The sequence below is a fragment of the Lutjanus erythropterus genome, chromosome 14 (assembly GCF_056507025.1).
Source record: "Lutjanus erythropterus isolate fLutEry1 chromosome 14, fLutEry1.hap2, whole genome shotgun sequence".
NCBI classification, from domain to species: domain Eukaryota; kingdom Metazoa; phylum Chordata; class Actinopteri; order Lutjaniformes; family Lutjanidae; genus Lutjanus; species Lutjanus erythropterus.
Genome location: NC_139330.1, coordinates 21,774,118 through 21,798,310, shown reverse-complemented (window position 1 = coordinate 21,798,310; position 24,193 = coordinate 21,774,118). Strand labels below are relative to the sequence as shown.

At 40.7% G+C, this 24,193-nt stretch overlaps 2 protein-coding genes across 3 annotated transcripts in view; both read right to left on the bottom strand.

Moving 5' to 3' along the window:
- Window positions 1-7,151, bottom strand: part of LOC146315549 (protein FAM13A-like) — a 28,201-nt gene extending 21,050 nt beyond the window's left edge. Inside the window, exons 1-6 of the mRNA XM_084736556.1 lie at window positions 7,122-7,151; window positions 5,894-6,095; window positions 5,565-5,774; window positions 4,333-4,513; window positions 2,354-2,528; window positions 1,106-1,227 (exon numbers count right to left, since the gene is read on the bottom strand). Coding sequence (XP_084592682.1) covers window positions 1,106-1,227; window positions 2,354-2,528; window positions 4,333-4,513; window positions 5,565-5,774; window positions 5,894-6,095; window positions 7,122-7,151 — 920 coding nt within the window. The remainder of the gene's footprint in view (window positions 1-1,105; window positions 1,228-2,353; window positions 2,529-4,332; window positions 4,514-5,564; window positions 5,775-5,893; window positions 6,096-7,121) is intronic.
- Window positions 7,152-7,955: 804 nt separating this feature from the next.
- LOC146315548 (monocarboxylate transporter 9-like) lies at window positions 7,956-18,532 on the bottom strand. Of its 2 annotated transcripts, none has more exons than XM_084735918.1 (6): window positions 18,499-18,532; window positions 16,867-17,127; window positions 13,621-13,764; window positions 11,759-11,854; window positions 10,254-11,132; window positions 7,956-9,970 (listed from the first exon to the last, which is right to left on the bottom strand). In XM_084735918.1, exons 2-6 carry the CDS (start codon window positions 17,063-17,065, stop codon window positions 9,786-9,788), a joined length of 1,503 nt encoding a protein of 500 aa, XP_084592044.1. In that variant the 5' UTR covers window positions 17,066-17,127; window positions 18,499-18,532; the 3' UTR covers window positions 7,956-9,785. The 2 variants fall into 2 exon arrangements, with proteins under 2 accessions (XP_084592044.1, XP_084592043.1); XM_084735917.1 differs by lacking the exon at window positions 18,499-18,532 and adding an exon at window positions 17,259-17,412.
- Window positions 18,533-24,193: the final 5,661 nt, after the last annotated feature.

The window sequence follows — 24,193 nt, the reverse complement described above, 5'->3', positions numbered from 1 at the left end:
GAAATGACCTTCATTTCTCTTTTTGCTTTGAGACAACAAGGATTTTATTATTATATTTATTATTACCTCATGCTCGTTTTCAAATCATCAACGTTTTCATTAACTGGAATTCCACTGAGGACATCATAGACCCACACCACATGTCTGTGTGTTTTTATCTTGATTAGCTTCAAGCAGAACTCCCATCCACACACAAACACAAATTAAGATGCCAGACACACAACTATACTCGCACACATGGGTGATGGCTACAAAATTATTCAGCAAGTGCACGTGAATGCTATGTCACATGCTGACTGAGGGGCAGATATATATATGAATGTAATTTAATGACTGCATTGCAAGCTTGTGGCAACCAACATTCACAATTTAAAAATAGAAAGTAGCACAGTAGCCTCCAAGTTACGAGTGGGAAAACTTCTTCACAAGCAGATGGCCCTCAGTATGTAGATTCTGTCTGGGGGACCAATTCATCATTGTTCCACTTCTCTGCTCCTTCAAGCAGCAAAACTGTGATGCTATTTTTACTTGTCATTAGACCGAAAGGCCAATCAGCTGTACAAGCAACAGCACTGGGTATCATCTGCCTATACTGACCGTGATATCATTTAGTGAATAGAAATCAATTATTTAATTTAATGATGGAATAACTGACCTGTAGTATAATGGTCTCAAATATCTAATTATCATAAAGTTGGTCTACTTCTTCTTTTTCTACTGTCTGATTAAGCCTATGTGAACCATGTCTAACAATGATAAAACAGTATGACACAGTTTGACATCATTGTGACTTCCATGAACAGAGTGTAAAATACCTCAAGAGGTTGGCCTTAATTCCCTGCGAATGACGTCTCAGCCTTATCACCAATGATACAACCATCAACCTGACAACTGACTAAACGATGCTGCACATGGCAACAGAGTGAAATGCCACAGGGAAAAAGGTCAGGTCCTAATTACTCCCCCAGGATAAGAAATGTAAGGGGAGAGGCATGATTATATTCAAAGCATGATAGTTTAACTCTGATTAAGACAGAAAACATAAGTAATTAATAAAATACTACTATCGAGTGAAAAGTCACTGATGCTAAAATGATGACAGTACCTGGTGAGCTGAGATTGCGTCCATATTGTTTGGTTAAAAGTGCTGGTCACAGACACTGAGGTGGTCTCTCCCTCCAACCTCTCCACACCACTCTGCTCTGAGTGACAGCTGCTGGGTCGGACCTACCAAAGACAACAAGACTGAATACCTGCAAACACACACACACACACACACACACACACACACACAGAGCTCTATATACAGAGATTTCTATGCCTGTATATTTTCTATTTTTGAATGGGAGCATCTGCAACATGACCAATTTCCCCCCAGGGGAACAATAAAGTATTTCTGACTCTGATTTGAAGCTTCTTTTCTCTCTTTCTTTTTAAGCATTATCTGCATTTAGTTTATACTGCAGTATTCACCTAATCACATTTGTGACTTTCAAAACCTTTTTAATACCACACAGAATGCATTTTTCTGTCATATTGCTTTCATGGTAATACCAGCTAAAGAATGACAGAAAGCCAGTAGAGGCTATAAGGTCTACAATTATTTATTAAAAGTATAAATTTATTGACTTTTTAATATATTTGTGAGATGGACTTTTAAGCCTTTAATTGATAGGACAGCTGAAGTGAGTGATGATCAGATCATGATCAGAGTTTTGTCAGTACTTCCAAACTACACATTAAAATAATTCCTAGTAATATAATTGATGAATTAATACAACCTGAAAAGTTTTGGCTAAAACTGACATCCATCTCCTTAGCTACTGTAGCTAGCTGTAGCAACAGTATTTGCTGCACATCTGACTGTTCTGATTGAAGCTCCAAAAAAAGGATTAAACATCCTACAGGCACAATCCACATTTGCAGTAAACTTTAGGTTAAAATTCAGGACTTTCCACAACTTACAGGTCCCCTGTATATAGAACATGAGTTCAAAGATGGGTGCAGGACCACAAACTTTGAGCAGATTTTCATTTGGTGGAGCAGTTTTGACTGTGAGGTAATGTATAGGTGATCCACCAAGTGAAAATCTGCTCAAAGACTGTAGGCCAAACCCTGGAGAAACTTTATGAATCAGCCTAAGATAGTAAAGTATCATCATTATTATCATAATCATTATAATAACTGTGGCCCAGCAGAAAAAATACTTGTTTGTTGGTAAGTGCTGTGATGACTTATTGCGATATTGATGTGATTAAGAAGTGTAAAAAGACAAATCATAGAATTCAATCAGTGATGTAGCAATCAAAGGTCATCAAAGGAAAGAAAAAATGAAGGAGAAAAAATGGTTCACCTCAAAGTGCGAAAGAGCAGAGAGAGTAGGAGGAGGGGGTGAGGAGGAAGTGATCGAGGAGGCCACCACATCCTCGGCTGGTATTTGAAAGAGAACTCTGTGATGCCTGAGAAGATGGAGCAACAGGGCATTGCACACACTCTGCTCCTCCAGTATCCTGGGTCCTGCTGGAACACTGCATATACGAGAGAGAGGAAACAACAACACATGTCACATGTACTATGTACTGTCCATATTAAAAATGGTCTTCTTTTACATGTTGTGACAAACTTAATGGAAAAGGGCTCCATCTAGTGGAAGGGCACGTACAGATATGAACTAAGATGAGCCATTAGGCTCCATGAGGTGGACCAAAACATTCAGAAAAATAATTTCCCACAGAAAAAGGATAAACTTCCAGACAGTGAAAGTTTGTAAAGTTTCAATTTGATATTAGCACTGATTAGCACTAATTATGCTGATAACACGCACTGTACAAAAATCAGTGTTCAGACCAAAATAGTCTTCATTTGTTTACCAGGAAGCAGCTATTTGTTTCCAACATGCCATCCTGATGTTTACATCATCTTATCCGATGTATACATGTTGGGTAAAGGTTATGGGCATACACCCAGGGAAGAGAATTTGAAAAATTTGAGTATTAATAGCTGTGTTTACATGACAGGCAGGTCAATGGAAATGACAGGACAGGAACAGCCTGTCACATGGATTACATAACAGACACATAAGAGTGCAACAGGCTGTTTAGAAAGAGGCTTGGATGACAAAAATATATGTGTTATGGGTGGTAGGTGCTGCCAAGAAAGCCGTCACACATGCTGGATGGCAAGAACATGTGCTCCACTGTCTGTCATACCAATCTTAAATTGAGAGCAATATTATTAGAATCTTGGAACAAGCAAATGAAAAGACTATGTAGTTAAACTTAAAAGCTTAAAAGCTGCTATTGCTTAGTTCAGATAGATATTTTTTGCAGCATGTCTCTCTCATTCATACTTCAATCTTTTGCATTTTAAACCATTATACAATTCCTCTCTTCCTATGTTGCTTTTCTAATGCTTTTGGAACCAGAACCCAAAAGGCCAGGACATTGTCCAAACCCACCCACAACTTTTTCCAATCATCTGCTGCCAACTCCACACCCCCTAACCAACTCTTCTTCCCCTGGCTATAATCGTCTGACATTTTCCCCTCATATCCAGAACTTTACGGCGTGACTAACTGCACATTCCACTGACATGTTGTTAACTTTCAGAGAAAACAGGGGTGATGAGACTGAGATCAAAGGACGGGGGAACCGTTGAAAGGGTGTCGACTGAATACATACATTTCCACTGTGGTAGAAACTCAACACAAGTCTAATTGTGAGTGTGTCTCCCTAGAGATTGTGTTTGTTTACACTGACAGCTGAGTTCTGTAAACAGGACGGGAGAAGCAACCGACAAAATCCTGATGACTTCACTTATATCTGTCTGTCTTTTGGTGTGCTTTACTCTATGTTATCAACCACAGTCCACAACAATCATCCATTTCCTTGGTGACAAACCCAGCTCCACTGCCAAATTAGTTGTGCAGCTGTGGAAAAATGGAGCAGACACACAACCACTTCAGCTGAAGAACTGGGCCAGACACTTGAGAGGCTGCTCTCGTGACAAAACGTCAAAGTTTTTTTCTACATCTGGATCTGACAAAGACAAGCTTTGAGCATTCACAAGAGCACGAGAATTCACTGCCAGTAACTGTGACGGAACATCCACACTCTCATTTGTTGAACTCTAGTGTTGTTGATCATGCTTTTAGAGCAATCTCTCCAGATGTATCTGCCTTCAAAACTAAGCATGAAAACCAGCATATACAGCAGAGTGATCTTTCTTAAAGTTATACAGTGACAAGTCACTAAACTGTTTCTCTAGATGAACATTGTGTCCCAGCATGGGTCTGGATAGGATCTGAATGTGGCATTAACAACAGCAACTTACTGGAATATACAAGGCCCAAAGATGGTGGCCAGATTTTCCACAGGCATATGATTTGATTGGCTGTGTGCAGCCACTCTGGATAAGAAGTGGATGAGGTATGACAAAACAGTGAGGTTGTCATCAGGGAGGTGGCAAAGATTATCTCTCAGAGACTGGTTTATCTCTGGTTCATCTGCAGATCCTAAAAATAAGCACAACATCAGAACAATGAATGAATGAACATGCACTTCTTTGGTAGAATATACAGTATATGACCAGCCTCAGAATCATATTAGCTGGTATGTTAACAAACTAGACACAGCACTTTTTGGCTTTAAACATGTCATGAAATTAATAAGAATATAAGCAGCTTAATAAAAGAGCACCAAACCACCCTGTTATAAACAACTATCAAACATACATACAATAACATAAGAGTTCACACTAAATAATTAATTTTAAGAAATCTGCTTGTAATTTGAGTGGGGTATTTGTTAGTAATTGTTCCATTTTAGCAAGTAAATAATTAATTGAGAAATCATGAAAAATAAATAAATATTTTAAGTTGCAATTTTATGAGTTTGAAATTACCATACAATATTTATGCTTAATTTTAAAAAAGTAATAATAACTAATAAAACAAAGCCATGGTATTCAACTTACATGTTATTCTTTATTTTTTTCTGACCAAGTTTAACACTTCTAAAGGAAAAGCTGATCTTGGCTTAGTTTAGAATACCTTCGTCCATAAAGTGATTAAAAAAGTAAAATCTCCAGGAAATTAGGTTTTCACCTTTTCTTTAAGGGTCTACACCTCAATTAATATTTATTTATTTGATTCTCTGTGAAGCAATTATTTTTCATTTTTTGCTGGACATCTTACTTGATTTTTTAGGGTGAATACCTGGCTTATAAGTACAAAAATCCACTTACATTAATCAATACATATACTCATCATCACAAAGTTGTGTCTATGTAAATGTTTCTTGGCCACTGCTTATGAAAAAGTTTTGTTGTCCTGAATTGCCACTTTTGGCTTACACTGTCTGTATTACCCCTGCCAAGGGCTGGTGATATGGCTATATGTGTATATGTATATATCTATATCTATGGTACACTACCATATCAATTGCACGCAGCAATGCCTTACCCAAATCTGAAGAAAACTAATAATGGTTTTCATTCAATGCCTGCAATTGAACATAAAAAACTGATCCCAAGAATGCCACAATTCCTGGTACATTTCGTTGTACCTGTGAGGCCAAAAACCAGCTGTCTGCGCTGGGATTCAGGAATGATGGGGGTAGGCAGCTCCCGAAAGAAGAGTTTGAGGAGCGAGGCCACAGTGGGTACATCTTGCTCGTGCTCCAGGTCCACCCTCTCTCCACAGTCCCACCGCTGCCTCAGCTGCCTGGTCCGAACTACTGAGCCACACAGACGGAACAGACCTCTGTGCTGCATTCCTGTCAGGAAACAAGAAGATTCAGTCAGTACCCATTCAGGTGATGTTTGAGTATTGTTTTGTACTGAGAGCAATAGAAAAAAAGAGTAATTGCAAAAGTAGGAAAGATGCCCAAATTACCATTCTTATCCAGGAACTCCACCATGTCTCTTAGTACAAGGGGTATCCCACAGACCATCTGCCCTTCCTCTCTCAGTGTTTCCAAGGCAACACCAAACACACACCTGACGGCCACTTCAGGCTCTGAAACCAGGGTGGGAACAATGGGCTCTGGGCTCACCTTGGCACTGGGTCTCAGGATTCTCACTGAAGACGGGTCGTTCTGCACGGAAACAGGGCATGCAGCAGCTGACTCAAGTACAGAAATCAAATTTTTCCATCATTAACTTAGTTATCAACTCAAACCCTTACATCAGTGGTGCCCAACCCTGGTCCTCAGGATCCCCTGTCCTGCATGTTTCAGATATTTCCCTGCTCCAACACACCTGATTCAAATGATCAGGCTGTTGTCAGGCTTCTGCAGAGGCTTGATGATGAGCTGATCATTTGAATCAGGTGTGTTGGAGCAGGGAAACATCTAAAACATGCAGGACAGGGGTCCTTGAGGACCGGGGTTGGGCTCCACTGCCTTACATTATGAACTTATGCGTGATCTAGAGGGGTCCACATCATTACATTATTGGGGATCTATGAATACACTGGTTGCTTAGCAATAAGATCATACACTTAGTCTAGACACAATGACATATTTAAAAAAAAAAAAGACACGTCCAGGAATGAATTTAACCTACGAAAGACGATTTTCACAGTAGCCATATTGACATTAAATACGGTGGCGGAAATAGCTCTGAAAATCTATGTTACATTACTTAAGTACTACTTTACAAATAAACTTACTGGTGTTGAAAAAATACTAAAAAGAACAAAGTATTCGCCTCAAAAACTGCGTAGAGTACTAGCGTTAGTTACTTTTTAAACCATTGATTTCCAATGCATTAAAAATAACAAGCACTCAGTCAAAAGGGGTTTCTGTTTCTCCAAATCTTCAGTCTAAATTTCCTCCAACGTTTGCCTGCTGCAGCATTTTATTTATGTCATGGATTTCATTAACCTATTTTCAATTTGGAGAACCTTTACAGTGAGGCAATATGCAGCTAGCTGCCTTTGTTTATGTGGGGTGATAATAAAACTGTGAAAGCGGTGCTCTACCCCTCATATCAAATATTACGGGGTAACCCTCCCCTACTCTGAGTGTAAAAACAGCGCAGAATGTAAAATGATAGCGGCTAACGAACTGCTACCCGCAGCTTCATCATATAGCTAGTTACTGTCTGTAAGCGTCACTTACACAGAGCGACAGTGAAGCGCTTGCTCCCATTTTTCAGCTCAGCGGACCGGGACAGTTCTCCATTTTTCAGACGTATTTTTCCCTCTTTGATGTGATCCTCCACTCTCGGAAACTATCGCAAAGTCCAACACAGGAGCACTAAGTGCTCCAATTTCCCTCACATCTCAACGCGGGGCGTACAATACGTTAAAAATAATGATGTTAAATTGGAGTAGGGTTAGCTTACTTCCTACCGTCACGTTAGCTTGCGGGAACATTGTTTATGTTGCTAGTCACGTGACATGTGTGTAACCATGGTGACCTGTAGTAGGGTTGCCAAGAGGAGAAGCAGCAGACTCAGCGAGGTCGTGTCTAGAAGGGAACCCCAAATCTGCGAAAGCTCTCACGAGTGATATTTTAACCCAAGCCATGATCTTTCACTACTATTACGAAGTGTTTTTGTCAACCAAACATACCCAGATCATAAGTACAGCGCTGCCACGTTATAAAAAATACTTCGTTTTTACAACGTCCCCAATGAACAAACATGTACAACTCTCGCGAGAGTTTCACAAATGTTGGGTTCCCTCCTAGACACGACTGACTCGGGAAGCTAAAGCGTAGGTAGTCAGATTTGTAAATAAAGTATCCTGACTCAGACAGGGAGCAGTTCGATAAATACCCCTTATAGGAAAAAAATCTTCATGTCAACATGTTTTTCATGTTTTCATGGGAGTTTTGCCATCAGTGTGTCCTGTTACTGCTATAAAATATGACCCCAAGACTACATGACCTGTAGTTGAGATTCAAAATGTAACTCCATGAAAAATAGACTACAGACATAGACACTCAGTATAATTAATTCAGATATCTTTTATTGGCACTTTTTAAATAAAATAATAGAACAGAAATAAAGATATAAATATTATAATACTGGCATAAAAAATAAGGGTGGCTAAAAAGTTACAGCCAAACACACTGTCTCTCTTCTAGGTCAGTACTAATTGTACCTCATCTGCACCTTGTAAATACCGTCTACAAACACAAAAGGCAAACGCTAATGTCCCAGATTAACCCTTACGCCTGAAACTGGAACTATAACAAAAAAAAAAACATTTGTAGTGGTATATTTAACAACATTCAAGTGATTCTAAAAGCCTATTGCAAAGTATTCATTACAATTTGATGACAATAATCAACTTCCAACTTTAACAAAAACAATTTTTTACAGCTCTGTGGCCGGTTTTGTGCATATAAAAGTCACTAGCACATGGGACTTTACAAACTAGTGCTAATACAAAAGTTTATCAAACAATGCACACACAAATCTGTGCACATATGTGAACATGCGTGTGCAGACACACACACACACACACACACACACACACACACACACACACACACAACATATAAACAAACATATACATACCTAACATGATGGGAAAGGACCCGCCTGGTCAAAATGAATGCCAGCAGATAATGATAATCATGCCATAAGGAGAATCAACATGCTGTTGTGGTCGAAAATACAATAGGATCTCTTCAGTGTTTTTACATGTTTTTAAAACAGCATAACATATTCAAGTCTCTGTGTGATCTAGAAACAGGAGGTATGGAACTCAAACCATTCTTTAAAAAAGTATAAATTCAGTCAATGCACTTGAAAACAAAAATCATCTATAAAGCAAGGCTTTTGTATTGTTCCAACAGGCATTATGTGTTGACAGGCATTGACTATCATTGATGCTTTGGTAAGATACATAGCGGTGTGATTAAGATATATATTAAAACCTAAATACAAAATAAAAAATGTGTTTCTAAAATTATGATTATCAAAAAATGGTTCCCTCCTTCATTCCAATCCCTGTGTTCTCTGTTACAGTAAGATTCCTGGGAGATTTTTTGTGCATTTGTAGAGTGTTCAAATGTTATTGTGCTAAAGCAACACACAACATTTTTATAGACGTTTTTCTTCCCAGTTTTCAGTTCTTTTGTCAGAGCTACAGTGATGTGAAAACCAAGGAAACTAAAAAAGAAGGAAGGGACATTACATCACTATAAAAATTATATTAAAACTGTGGGTAGGATTAGACAAAGATCTGGCAATCAAAAGGATGTGCTGTTGAGGCAGAACTAGCCAATCACAGTGCAATAGCAGTAGCCAATTGCAGCATAGTAGAGTGGGACTAGTGCAAAACACTCTGGAGTGTTTTGCAAATCTTGCAAACTTTGGGTTCCTTTGTAGACACGGCCACCAAAGTCTGCAGCATAGAATGTTCTGTAGCGATGTAATGACCTTTCCTTCTTTTTTAGTTTTCTTGGTGAAAACCAGTGTTTACATAAACACAAAGTGGAATTGGGGAGTTGAACCATATTGTTCACTTGACCTCGTAAAATGAGGCAATAATAAGAAAAAAATCAACACAGGCATCAGAGTCAAACATTTAGAAAGATCTGCAGTTGTCTGGAACCTGAGAAACGCAGGTGAAGTACAGAGGAACCTGTATATCAAAACCTCTGGCAAGTATTTTGGTATATTAGAACCTGGCAGCAGAAATAAGGGGGAAGACCCCTGTGTAGTCAAAGAAAGAAAATTCCTCCTAGAGGTGGTTTAGGTATAGTTTGTCAGCGAACAGTTTCTGGGCAGTAGGGGGGCATTTGAGTCCTTATGAAAGGTGGCGATATTCAGGCTACAGAGGCAACTTTGTCACAGTTGCTGGTGTAATGGACATCTGGTCTGTCGTTCTCAGAGTGCTTCCTGTTGTAGCAGGGAAGGGTGAGCAGAAAGAGAATGATCGCTCCCACCACCACACAGCTCCCACTAAAGTAGAATGCCAAGTCATAGGACTGCGTCCAGTCAAAGAACCATCCTGTAAAGTGATGAGAAAAACAGGCATAGTGAGCAGTCAGCAGGGATTCCTGGCAGATACAAGAGTCAGCTAAACAATGACAGGCTGTCTCCTTATTCAAGTCGACATACCCCTTGCTTTGCTCTGCCTGATTCAATGTTTTGATTTTTGAAATGTCTCTAAAAACATGGCCTTGAAACAGAGTTTATCTGTGAATAAAATAAAATTATCTGTGCCTCTTCTACCTAATTAAGAATTGCCAGTGTAGCAAAGCTTATAGATAGATAACGACAAACTGTCTTACCTACAACAGGGGGTCCCAACATGATCCCAAATCCCCCGAAGAACATTAAGATGCCATGGGCTTGTGTCAGTCTGTCTAAGCCAACAATCTTAGTGGTAATGTAAGACGTTAGAGACCAGTTTCCAGAGAAGAAACCCAGGATGACAGAAAGGATCTGCAGTCCCAAATAACTTTTAGTGATAGGGATGAGGAGCAGTGACACACCTCCTGCAAACATGGTGAAGCCATACAGATAAATGCCGTTGATCCACCTGATGTCCACCAGCATACCCAGCGCTAGTTTACCTACACAAGTGGCGATGGCCCCTATTGATACCAGAGGAATGACACTAACTTCTTCTATGAGTCCTTGACTCTGTGCCACGTCCTCTATAAAGAGCACAGGAGGGAACGCTCCCAGGCTGAACAGGAAGACAGCAATACAGAAGGCCACCATGGCTTGGTCCTGCAGGATCTCATACATGGAGTGCATGTACTTTGAGTAAGCCTGCTGCTTCTTCTTGATGACTTTCATGACAGCCAACCCAGACAGGAAGCTGCCATTCTTCTTCTCTGTCTGAACGGCCAAGTCCTTGGCGTCGATTGTGATGAGCAACTCTTTCACCATCAGAGTTTTCTCCGGAGTGGTTGCGGTGGAACCTGCTGTGATCTTCAGGTCGTCCAACGGGGGCTTCTCGAAAAGCTGCTCCTCTGTGTTGCGTTCCAGGGCAGCTTTCTGTTTGAGGTAGTACCCTGGCATGTTCAGGGGCCTCATGAAGCCAGCGCAGGCCATGAGGTTTAGTGCTACAGCTCCGATGATTAGCAGGCAGCCGTCCAGGCCGTATAGCACAATCAGCTCATTCTGAGCGGTGGCATAGATGAATGCTCCAACACTTGTGCCTGAGTGAGCAGAGGAAGACAGAAATTAAGCGTGTAAGAAAGTGATAGATAAATCACCTTTCAAATTATTCTGATGGCACGTGTTTTTATTTGTGGAAAAAATGCACAATCTTGATGAAGTTGGTGCAGTCTATGTGATCCTTTAGCTCATTTAAGTGTTTCCAGAGTGTACTTTTTGATACTGCCACTGGGGGGTGCCAAAGTTAGATATTTTCAAATTCTACACACTAGCTTTGAAAGGGTGAAAATCACCACTTTACAACCCTCTCTGGTTCGAAGTTTCAACCTTGAGTAAAAAAGATTTTCATGGGATGTTAAATTACTCTTTAATATTTAGACTTGGGTGCTTCTAATAAATCTCATTAAATGCAATCTGTCTAACATAGCTTCAAAGTATACTGTCAACCTTCCCAAACCATTACCATCGAGGTTTTGATTCTCAGCCAAACCAATTGTCACCGGTCTCTAGTCCACGTCCCTACCTAAGGAGACCACTCTGCCTTTGCTACACTACAGATGTTTACCTCAGCATCCCAAGGCTCCCAGCAGCTCATACATGAAAGAAGTGAGCATGGAGAACTGGTGTGCACCCAGTGAGCTCAGAGGGGGGGAGGGGGCGGCAGTACCTGTGGTGACAATGCCGAGGGCAAGGCCGCGTCTCTTGTCAAAATATTGACAGGTGATTGTCAACGTGGCTGCGTAGACGAGCCCACAACCCAGGCCTATTGTGGGAGAGAGGACAAAGACAGACAGAAGGACATTAGCTCATGTGAGAGACGCAAATGCTTTTCACATCTAAAAATACACAAAAAGTGTTGTATGTTCAGTCGCATAGTACATATCAGGATTATGCAGAATATCATAATATCACAGTGAGATTGACCTATGATATGAAACTTCATCACTTCACTTCAGACTTTACGTCATCATTTTATCCTATTAGATATTTCTGTTAAATATTGTCATAATTAGGTATGAATTCTTGAGTCATGACTAAAAATGTATTTTAAATCTGTTCCAAGTGGATGTTTGTGCCGGATGTGAAGATGTTCTCTCCAGTTGTTCCTAAGATTTCTTGTTCAAAAGGTTGGAACAGATGTGAGGTCACTATGACCTTGACCTTTGCCCTCAGATTGCCAAAATCTGATTAGTTCATCCTTATGTCCAAGCAGACATTTATTCCAAGTTTGACGAAATTCCCTAAAGGCTTTATTGAGATACCTTGTTCATGTACATATGTACAGACAGATGGACAACCAGAAATCATATTGTCTCCAACTCCATCTATGGCTGTTACTGATGCAGAGGTGTAAAAATGTGGTATTTTTAACGAGCAATTTATATTTCTTCCAAATTCTACTACTTTTGCAGTTTTTGGTCATACAGTACTACAAAACAACATTGTGCTCTGTGTATTTCAGTAGATGAAGTCAGAAAATCATGACAAAGATGTATTTATGATGTACATAAGTCCATAAGTTCAGAGGGCACTGTGCATCAGGTTTCTTGTGGAATACAGTTTGCAAAAAATAAAAGAGGACTACGATGAGCAGTAAACAAGCTGCACGTGCACGTACAGCCGCAGCCATCATGTAAAGGCCTCTCTAAAAATAAATGACTGTCTTCAAATATGCATGGCCTCCCCTCTCCTCCAGTCAGTACTGCCTTCTGCACAGGCTGTGCTGACTGGTGGGGTTTACCAGGATTAAGCACGGCTGGGCTGTCAGTTAATGCGCGATAACAGGTGGTGTTGGGCCCACACAGGCAAACTGGTGAGGGTGTTGAGGCAATAAAGGGTCACATGGGTATCAGGCTATGCCATAATGTTATTTTTCTGTCAACATCACTGACAAATACAAAGAGAGAGGTTACAAACAAATGGTGCAGTGCTCTTTTACACAGTTCTTTCTGTGGTAGTGTTATTCATTAACTGGCAATTTATGATATAGCCTGTCATGTTACATAATATTTGGACTTGACATGTGGTCCTGCTTGTTTCAAATGATTATACAATGTGTTACGAGATTCTCCGATGTTAGAGGGATAAGAAGCTTAGTTAACTCACATGACCACAGTAACATCAAACACATTTTTTTCTCACACCAAGATCCAAGCCTCCACCTGTCTGACAGTCTCAGCCACCCCCTGATGCTGCTCTCTCTCTTTTTCTCTTTTTGACTTTCTGTTAGACAGTCAGGTCAGGTGAATCAAGGCACTCCCAAATTTTTTCATGTCAAGGACCCCCACAATCGATCCACATTAGATGCAGCCCCTCAATCTTAAAGGATTTTGTCTTAAGCAATCCCCTCTAAGTATTCTTTATTTTATTCTAGGTTTGAAGATAACAAATCTTCAATAAAAATATTAATATATTCTATTCCTCCTTTTGCCAGAGACCTGCAACCCACTGAAGGAAACCAGATAGAAAACCACTGGTGTGAAACAGGCTGAAGGAGTCCCCCAAGGTTATCATCAAGTGTGTCCTTACCAACCACAATCCCATAGGAAAAGATGAGGAACTGGACATTTGGAGCAAAGGCACTGAGCATCAGGCCGCCCGCCACCATGACGCCACTGAAGATGGTTACAGGGCGAGCCCCAAAGTTGTCCACGCAGGCGCTGCAGACAGGACCTGATGCAGGAGAGGTAGAAAGACAGCAAAGGGCAGAGAAAAGAGACGGGGTGGAAGAGATACAAAGAGGAGAAAAAGTGAGTGACAGTGGAACAAACATATACAAGAAACAAAGGACAGTGATGACATTATGCTGCTAAATCTGTTGTGTTCTGAATAACAGAGTTCCTGAGAAAATCAAACTCCATCTCACAAAGCACTGCTGTGTCTGACCACGACACTGCCACATCACATTAGGTTCAAACTAGCAAACTGTCAGAGGTGAGATCACATCACTCAAGAACATCACTAGATGTCTGGTGTTATCATTTCACTTCAAGATCTTAAGTAAACCAATCAGGTTTATTGTTTAACTACTATATGATTTAAATACTGTGCCATACCCAGTGCCAGTACTTGCTGAATATGCCTATATCCTGAGGTTGTTTGAGTCATCTATCATGCGACATTTACTGTTTCCTTCCCCTGTAAGCAGGGGGAAGACCGTGCTGCAGTGCTGCGGCTGTCTGACAGCTGGGACACGTGTCCAGGACTTGGCCAGGCCCGAGGCCAGATCTGTCCAGTCATGATTTTCACTTCACCCCTTTGAGAAGGATGACAGCAAGAAGCCAGACTGGCTGGTGAGCTCTGCCTTAGACGGAAATGTCAACCAAGGCTATCTGTCACTGATTCTGTTTGCTCAACACAGACCTGGAGCAAATCTTTACAACAATCTCCAGACAAGGTTACTGAGATTGAAGGGTTTTGTTTTTGTTTGTTTGTTTGTTTGTTTCTCTGAACAACTTGTTCTTTTACCATGCTGCCACACTTTCAGACTTCCTCTTTTCTTTGTTTCTGTTTGGGTTCAAGTAAGTTTATTTACACAACCTAGCTCAACAAATGCAATATTTATTAAAGGAGACATATGTAAGACCATAGCAGAGTACTGCAGTCCAAATAGAGAAGTGCAGCCATCAAGAAAATATTATAAAGTTTGAATTCCTATTTAGCGTACGATCTATGGTTGAAACAAGTTGTTTACCCCACTTCTCCTCCCCAGACTTGAAGTTCTGGCAGGTTGCCTGCAAGCTGCAGGGACACTGAACATGAGCACGAGATGAGCACAACATTATATTTTTACACTGACAAGTGATGACAAGTCCTACACTGTAAGCTGATCAGCTGCGAATAACTGTCAGTTGTCTTTCGATGTAAAGCTAAGCCCATTATCCTGAAAACAAAAGCCCACTGCCCTGAAATTACACTCTGGAGTGTGTCAGTGACTGCCTGCAAGACCTCATTCACATAATGCTTAACCCAACCATCACCTGCTCCTTCTAAAAGATTATAGATTTCTTGCTACTCATAAACAGACAATAACTCATTTGGCAAACATTATGCATTAATTTTAATTTGTTGGCTGTAGTGTTGTTGTTGGACAAGCTAGTATTTCAATTTCCCATGATATCGTGATCATTTTCTGATTTACTACAAGAAATACATTGCATGTTTCTCCTTTAACTCTCTGTGTTTCTCTCCCTGTCTGCCTCTCCGTCCGTCTTTCAGTTCTTCATTCTGTGGTTGAATTGTGGGTTAAGTGATGCTCCTACTTTCATAGCATGGATGACTTGCACTTGCTTTGCTCTCCTAGAAAATCAATAACAGCAGCTCTGCTCAGGGAGCCACAAAGTGCCCATGTTTGTCACAGCATGACGTTCTCTTCCCATCCCACTGAACAGGGGAACACTTTGACACCTGTAGCTGCACTCAGGTAAATTAGTTAGCAAATAAAGGTGCTAACTAGAACCTTATAGGGTTCCTTGGCTTGTCCCCATGAGATTACTGTATTTGACTCCTGATAGAATCTTCCACGTGGAGGGTTCTACTTAAAACTCAATGTAAAGGGTTATACGCAGAACCATCTGTAAAAGGTTCCACCCAGAACCTCTTATGGGAGGTTCTGAAGAAAACCCATCTGTGGTGTAATGGTTCTACCCAGAGCCTTCTCTGGAGGTTCTATTCAGAATTGTTACACTTTCTATGGGTGCTAACAAGAACCCTTTTGTATCAGAAAGGTTTAATCCAGAACCCACAGAGGGTTTTTTTTTTTTCAAGAATCATTTTATATCCCAGCTGTTTTATCTAGAACCCACCCAGAGAGGTCAACTAAAAACCCTTTTATATCCCAAAGGTTTCATCTACAACCCACCAAGGAAGTTCTATGGAGAACCCTTTTATATTCCAATAGTGTCATTTAGAACCAACCCAGGGGGATGTAAACACAGCTTTTTATAGGGGTTTCACATAACACTTTTCTGAGCGTTCTACAAAGAACCGTATTGACCACAAATAAAATTATTCCAAACACATCTACATTTTTAAAAAAACATTTGAAACATGGGTAAACATTTGCATATTTGAGGGTGAGGCTCTTTTAACACTCACACTTTCAACAATCATTAAAGAACTCTTTCTTCCAAAATTGGTTCTTTGTATGAAAAGGATTTTTAATGGAAAACTTAGTCTTGCAAAAAAACTTTGGAGAACCCTTTCTTCAAAAAGGCGTCATTCAGAAGCAGATGTTCTAGGTAGAACCTCAGCCCTTCATAAAGAACTCCTTTTTAAGAGTGAATAATAAACATATTCCTTGGTGATAGTTTTTATTGTCCATTTATATGGCAGTCAGTAATCAGACTTTGAACACTTATTGTGTCTGCTTTGTTATCAGTGGTATCATGACAGACAAGGAAATGATGAGTGTAAAGGTGAGTGTCTAATGCTCTACTTCAAGCACAAAGCAGATACAGTATCTCTTCCTCAATCATGCATATCAGCAGATATATTGCCCATAATTATATGTAGTACAAAAACATCAATTTACTGCTCAGCATGTAATTATCAAAAGCTAGAAACAATCATCTGGAGGAGGAAAAGCTCAAAAATTACACACATTTTCTCTCTTAAAAGCCACTCTTACGTTTCTCCAAAACTTCACATCAGTATCAGGACCTTCCCTGGTCCATCTCGCTGATTAAATTCAGCTGGCATTTAGTTTGGCTCTTTGATCCCAATTTGGACCCATTTCAAGGATTATTACATTATTACAGTGTGTGTGCTACTCACTGGCTATTAGTCCCACTCCAGCCACCATGGAGCCCACCCAGGCCGTCATGCCCTTGCCCTCCTGGAAGGCGTGCAGCCACTCAGGGTACAGGACGCCCACCGACTGGGGTGATCCGTAGGCCAGTAGCTGGGCCAAGAAGGAGGCCACAACAATCGCCCATCCCCAGCCTCCATCCTGCACTTTAGCTGATGGAGCCATGGTGCTGATGTTACTGCTGCTGCCCTCTGGAATCTGCTACAGCTGTGACAGAGGAGGGGTTCCTGGGGAGAAGGGCACAACAACAAACATTACAGTCAGGGGTTGCCTGCAAAACAATTCAAGAGATGACAAGTGGAGCATATGTTGTTTATCACCCCTGACAGTATTTTTAGCTTCCAAAATACACACTTACGCAAAGCCTTGATGTAGTGCAGGCTGCTGCAGCACTTGGCCTGGGCAAACAGGCAGAGCACCTGTGTGAGGTCCTAAACACTGACTGACTGCAATCTAGCCAGAGGCAACTGCCCCTTTTTGTTCATGCCTCTATAACCACACCTTGGAGGAGGAGAAAGTAAAGAAAAACTGGACTACTCTGTGCCCCCCCACCCCCCCACCCCTCCCCGCCTGCTGCACTTTTAACCTGCCTTTTCCATGATTCAGCTCTAAATCTTCTTAGACAATCAGGAGTCCCCCTGTCTTCTGTGCTGACTGAAGTTTTTCAGACCCATATTATTAATAATTTGTAGCCCAGAGCAACTTTATACAACACTGCAGCAGCATTAATCCCCATGGTCGCACTTTGTTTACAGTGAGGCGTCTGAGTGGGGGAAAAGTTGGTGCAAAGCTCCTCAGATTACAGATTTCTCTGCTTACAGCAAGTTATCAGTAAACGGGGTGCTTTTTCATCAAACTCTAATACAATAACATCTTGAAGAAAATCATTATCTAAATGATGGATAACATCTCTATACCCTCCAGCAACAATAACCGTTATTTTCTCACCACATCCTGTCTTGTGATTTAGATACAAACACGGGCACACAGGGCGTGTTATTTTGTTGTGTTGTTATTTAAGGCTTGTTATTTTGTTAAAAAAAAGAGGCGGCACTCACCTCAGCATCCACACAAACAGCAGCAGGAGGCTGCAGAGCTGCGCGTTCTGCGGGAACTTTCCATGTAGGATGTTTCCGCGTTTAAATCTCTTCTTAATCACTACACATGTCAGAAAAAAACAGAGCCTCGCACATGCACGCAGGTCTATCGGAGCTGGCCTCTGTGATGTCCGTATGTCAAGGAGAGCACCCTGCATCAACAATGCGTATTGTGCATCCGTTTCATACCGCTTTGTAGCCGGCGACAAAACCGGTTCAAAGCTGTTCTTGCTGGTCCAGCAGCAGCCTGAACGCAGCTACGGGAGGAAGAGCGCTGCTTCCTCTTGCGCGCCTGGAGCGCACAGCAGAGCAGACAGAGGAGCACACAGACTCTCCGCCCAGAGATGTCAGGCTGTGGCTTTATGGGTCATACCATGTTCATTTTATCTTATTCAGGCCAGAAATTAAATTTGTACTAATTGCAAACTCGACGGGGAGCGTGCACACACACACACACACACACACACACATGCGCACACGCACAAACACAAATATGTTTACCTGAAAGGTTTCCGGGCCGTGCACAAATCATTAACCAACTGAAAAAGTTCAAATAGTAATTATAAAAAATATATATAAACATAAAAAATGAGTCTTCTGTGTGCTCAAGATGAAAGTTGAGGGCTCACGTGCTAACGATGGGAGGTTGGTGTGAAATGAGCTACTTCTCTCCAGGAACATTGTGAATATTGCCATCAGTCCAGTCTGAACCGGTTGATGGATGGTATAACAGGACCACGCTTCACCAGCAGGGCGCACTGCCTGGAGTCCTCTCCCCGGTGAGCGCTGATTAAAGCAACGCGTGCACAAAACTCGAATCACATCTTAACCACCCTTCCCATCACTTGAAAGTAAACCTTGAACCTTAACATAAAAATAAGTGTGGTAGATGAATAAGCAGCAGCATTTAGACAGTGTGCCCAGCAGCTACACCAGTGGTTAAAAATAGACTGATGGGAGTCTTATGACTGTAGGGTGCTGCTTAATGACAGCTCTTTAATTGACCTATAAAGAGAAGTCTATACTTTAACATAGAGTAGAAAGATGAAATAGACATAAAGGTGCTAATAAGAACCGTATAGGGTTCTTTTGCTTGTCCCCATATGAAAATCCTTAGTAAAACCTTTGTATAGAGGTTCCACCTAGAACTACTTCTACCTAGAACCCAAACTAAAGGGTTCTAACTTGAGCCCAGCTTGAACCCTCCCTGGGGCTTCTATTCAGAACCTTTCCACCTCCCAAAGGGTGCTAACAAGAACCCACCCATGGGGTTCTACTGAAGCACTTTTTACATTCTAATCGTTTCCTCTAGAACCCGACCAAGGAGTTTCTACTTAGAACTTTTTTTTTAAAGATTATTTTTGGGGCTTTTTGCCTTCATTAACATAGGACAGCTGAGGATATGACAGGAAAGGGGGAGAGAGAGAGGGGATGACATGCAGCAAATGTGCCACAGGTGGGAATCAACCCAGCAGCTGCTGCAGAGGACTGATAGCATCAACACATGGTGCGCACACCCTACCAACTGAGCTATAGGGATGCCCGCTTAGAACCCTTTTATATCCCAAAGGTTCCATCTAGAGCCCAATCCTCTCTACTGAGAGCCCCTTTATATTCCAATGGTGTATGCCAAGGGGGAATAGCATTTTGTTTTTTTGTTTTTTTTTTATAGGGTTTCACCTACAACCCTGTTCTGAGGGTTCTATGAAGAACCATATTCTAATCAACAGATGAGGCAAAAAAAGTAGTGAAATGATTCTAGATACATCTACATCCAAAAATACTATTTGAAACATAAGTCTTGTCTTCCTGTCATCCTTTAAACAAAAGGTTGTTCAGAAACAAATGGTTCTGGCTAGAATCTTAGCCATTCATGAAGAACCCTTTTGAAAGCTGTATTTCTCAGAGTGAAGCCAAGGAAACACAGGTGAATTCTAGACATTTATTAATATTGCACAACTTTCAATTTTATTTTTATTTTTATTTTTTACCAATTTATTTTTACATATAATTTTATTTTATTTAGCTTCAACTTAAAAAACAATCATCATTCTACCCAAAGCAACACAAAAGAAATAGACACATTTAAACAGAGCATGAGCCCAATTTTGATTACTGACAAATATTCTTTCCTGTTTCATGTTTAGTAATTTAATACATTCATACTGTGGTGCAAGAGAAGAGACGAGTTGCTCTCATTCCCACAGCATCATAAAATGATATCACCATGTGATCACACCCATTCTTGTCATAACCTCAGGTCAGAAACACTGAAGAATCAAGTCAATGGGGGAAAAAAGCAGAGGAGAGGACTGGAGAGAAGTGTAGGACTCAAAGAAAAGTGGTCATAAGAGAAGACAGATGAAAGGACAGGAAGCAGAGTGAGAATGGGGGAGGGATGAAGGGAGCACACAAGAGGTCAAACAGGTTTTCACACTGAATGCACCCAAAATTCTTCAGGAACTTTGATACTTTTTCCCAGAGCTGAGGTCTGCTGCCAGAAAGGGTCTTACAGAAAAGATTTAGGCTCTGTAATCCCCTTTTGCCTGAAAAATTAAGTGAAAAGAGAACAAGGCAGGCACAGTTAATTGTACTACTCTACACTGGCATTACATTGACATGTCGCTCCAGACCAGTTCAAACCAGATGTAGTGCATGTGGGGGAGAGGCTGTATAGGAAGGGTGGGGGAGCGGATAACAGAGCGGCTATGATACACTGTTAACACTATTGACTAATCCTACAGTAGAATCAATTCGTGCTGAATTTCACTTGCTTGCATAAGTTATTTGATACATTTATTGACACATTTCCAATTTCTATAAATATAGCACCAATTGTTCTGGGTGAGAAAAGTAGAGCAGGCTCTTAAATTTAAAGTTTAAAGGCTTTGTAATCTGGAAAAGTAAAGAGTCTGGAATTTACTTAAATCTCCACACTGCTGCCACACTATCATTAATTTTAAAAAACAATCATCTTATCATTTGATCAATTTGATATCTAATCTATGTAGAACATTAAAGCTGACAAAGCAACACCTCGAGACTGAGACGATACAGAGGGAGCACACGAGGGCACATGGCCTATAAAGTCTGCTGGAGAACTTAATTTGAGTCTGTGCCCTCTTTGTCACTGTGATCCTGATATTACAACATCAAGTGGTTCCACTGATGGAGACACTGCTGACCTAAATGATTACTGGCCTATATCTAAGCTGTCTACACTTCCAGACATACCAGTAAGATCTCAACTCTGTACATTCCTTCAGGTCAGTCCAAATATATACCTTCTTGATAACTGCTGCAACTGCTGTTGTGGGTGACATTGCTAATTTGCTTTATTAAAAGCAACCATGTGTTGTACTCTACAGATATTTTAAAACCAAGTTCCTGAAATGTTGATGGTGTCCCATAAGGATCCATTCTGGGCCCCCTTATATTTGCACCTCATGTGGATTATACCATCTATTATTGGTTCTACCACAAATCAGTATGTATAATGAGCAAGTACACTATTATCTGTCTGTATATGTTCATGCAACTAAATTATCTGTATTTGAATCCATGCTCAGAAGTGGGCCAGACTTACTGGAAATTGTTCATTTAAGCCTGAAATTGATATGGGTTGATCAGAAGTTACAGTTATTTTATATATGTTTTTAAGTTGCAGTATTTATTATTTCAAAGGTTATTTTTTGGGCATTTTTTTTGCCTTTATTGACAGTGACAGCTGAAGGTATGACAGGAAAGGGGGGTGAAGAGACAGGGGATGACACGCAGCAAATGAGCCACAGGTGGGATTCGAACCGGCAGCCACTGCAGAGGACTAACAGCCTCGATGCATGGTGCGCACGCCCTACCGACTGAGCTATAGGGGCGCCCCACAGTATTTATTATTTATTAGAAAACTACAGAACAGACTCAGAATTGAACTGCAGATCACTGCTTTCATAAGAGTGCGAGAGGAGAGAGAACGCAACAATAACACATGCAGAGAATTTACTGGATACGTAATGTAAAACAACATGCAATAACTTGAAAGCCAAATTTCCATGTGACAGAATATCACATGTAATTTATGTTAAATCTGACACAGTATATTGCAATAATAATTAAATTCAACATAATTAAATTATAACCCTTCTAAAACAGGTTAATTTAACTCTAATATCTTGTTTTTGTCAACCTGCATCATTTTCAGTCATAATCTTGCCTGCAGTAATTTTAAAATTTAAGAATGTTGAGATTACATTTTCAAACATGGTGACATATAGGTAACCTTGTAAGCAGTTAAATCCACTAATTATTATGGTATTTGCTATGTTGAGGATGATTTATTAGGTGAGGCTAAGCTCTTCATGTTGGTGGTGCACTGCAATGATTTAGTTATATTTTCTAAATCTTTGGTCACAAATCGGCATCTCGTCAGCTCTCAGGAGAATCACAAACAAATCTGGCATCAAAACATGTTCAGTGGTACCAGCTGTTTAATATTCCTCATAATATTCCAAAATATCTTATTGAGTGGATATAATCTCTTGCTAATCAAACTAAGTACAGCTATTTTGCCATGGAACAAGGCTTTGGTCTTTCTTTGTGTACTGTACCTCAAAACATATTGCCAATGTGAGATTTCAACGGGCAAATATGAAACACTTACTTCTGCCCTCACCGCAGAACTACTACTCATCCAGTCCATTAGTAAACACACACAAATTTCCCAGAAAGTTTTGTGTGCACTGACCTGATATTCTGACATTTTTACGTTTGTTTTCTTTCCTTCTTGGACCTTTGTAAAAACCTGAGAAGCAGCGGCCTGCTGCTCTCTTCCGTAAGAGGCTTGGCAGGTGTAAACGCACAGAGCCACCCTGCAGTCTGGATAAATGTCTCTTGGTTCGACCGTCCAGCTCCATAAAACTGCAGAGGTGAAAGGCCGTTTTAGCACCCAGCATGGCCACCCTGAGCCCCCAGTCCAGATTCCTGCTTGGATTAGTTCAGGTTGCAGAGAGTACACTGGAACATGGTAGAAAAACACACAATACACTTTGGTTGTATCATAGTTCTCAGCAAGTCTTTGGACAAAGATATACTCATGTCGCTCTTATGATGGGGTTTGTGTTTTGATTCTGGTCAGTTTGAACCGGCCGCATGTGTGAATGGGCTACAGTTACTGATCGAGATCTGATGGAAGTTAAAGTGTTGCATAGGTTGTCGTCTCTGCCCTGTTTTCCTCCCGCCACGGGTTATTGCACCCACTTTACAATCACTGACGATGTTAAATGATCCCAGAATGATTTATGAAAACACTGCCGGTCCGTAGCCAGTTTGAACTAGTTACTTATCTCTAGGTATGATTGGAACAATTTAATTATTGCACACCAAGGCCATATAACCTATGATCATGGTTTATAAATTAATTTTGCGATTATGTTGTTGTCGTGTTTGTTGTTTTAGCACCTGGGAAATCACTGTAAAAGAAATACATGAAGTACGGTGGTGGTGCAAAGTCACTGATCCACTTTCTGTTGAACTGATGATGTGCAGGGTCAAACGTCACTGGCCTGAAATGCAGAGCAAAATACACTTTTACTAATCTTATTGCCATCTGATTTTAATATGAAATCCAAATATGATACATGTTCCTAACCAGATATTTACAGACATTGATCAACCATTAATACATTGATCAGCCACAAGATTAAAACCACTGACAGATAAAATGAATAACATTAATCATCTTGTTTACAATGGCACGTGTAAATAAGTGGGATATATTATGCAGGAAGTGAACAGTCAGTTCTTCTGAGCGAGCGACTTTAACAAGGGATGAATTGGGATGGCAAGACAACTGGATCAGAGGCTCTCTATACAGTCTTGTGTGGTGTTCCAGGTGGTTAGTACCTACCAAAATGATCCAAGGAAGGACAACCAGTAAACCAATGACAGGGTCATGGGTGCCCAAGGCTCACTGATGTGTAGGGAGTGAAGGCCAGCCTGTCAAGTCCGATCAGACGAACCACAGTAGCACAAATTGCAGAAAAGGTAAATGAAGCAATGATAGGTTTGAGAACACAGCTTGTTGTGTATGGGGATGCATACCCGCAAACTGGTCTGAATACTCATTCTGACCCCTGACCAATGCAGAAAGCACCCACAACCGGCACGACTGTCAGAACAGGACCATGGAGCATTGATAGAA

Coding starts and splice junctions, on each gene's coding strand:
- LOC146315548 (XM_084735918.1), bottom strand. CDS start 17,065: ATGGCTCCATCAGCTAAAGTGCAGGATGGAGGCTGGGGATGGGCGATT. Junction 11,133..11,758: donor CCTCGGCATTGTCACCACAG/GTACTGCCGCCC, acceptor CTGCTCACTCAG/GCACAAGTGTTGGAGCATTC. Junction 9,971..10,253: donor GTTGGGACCCCCTGTTGTAG/GTAAGACAGTTT, acceptor ATCACTTTACAG/GATGGTTCTTTGACTGGACG.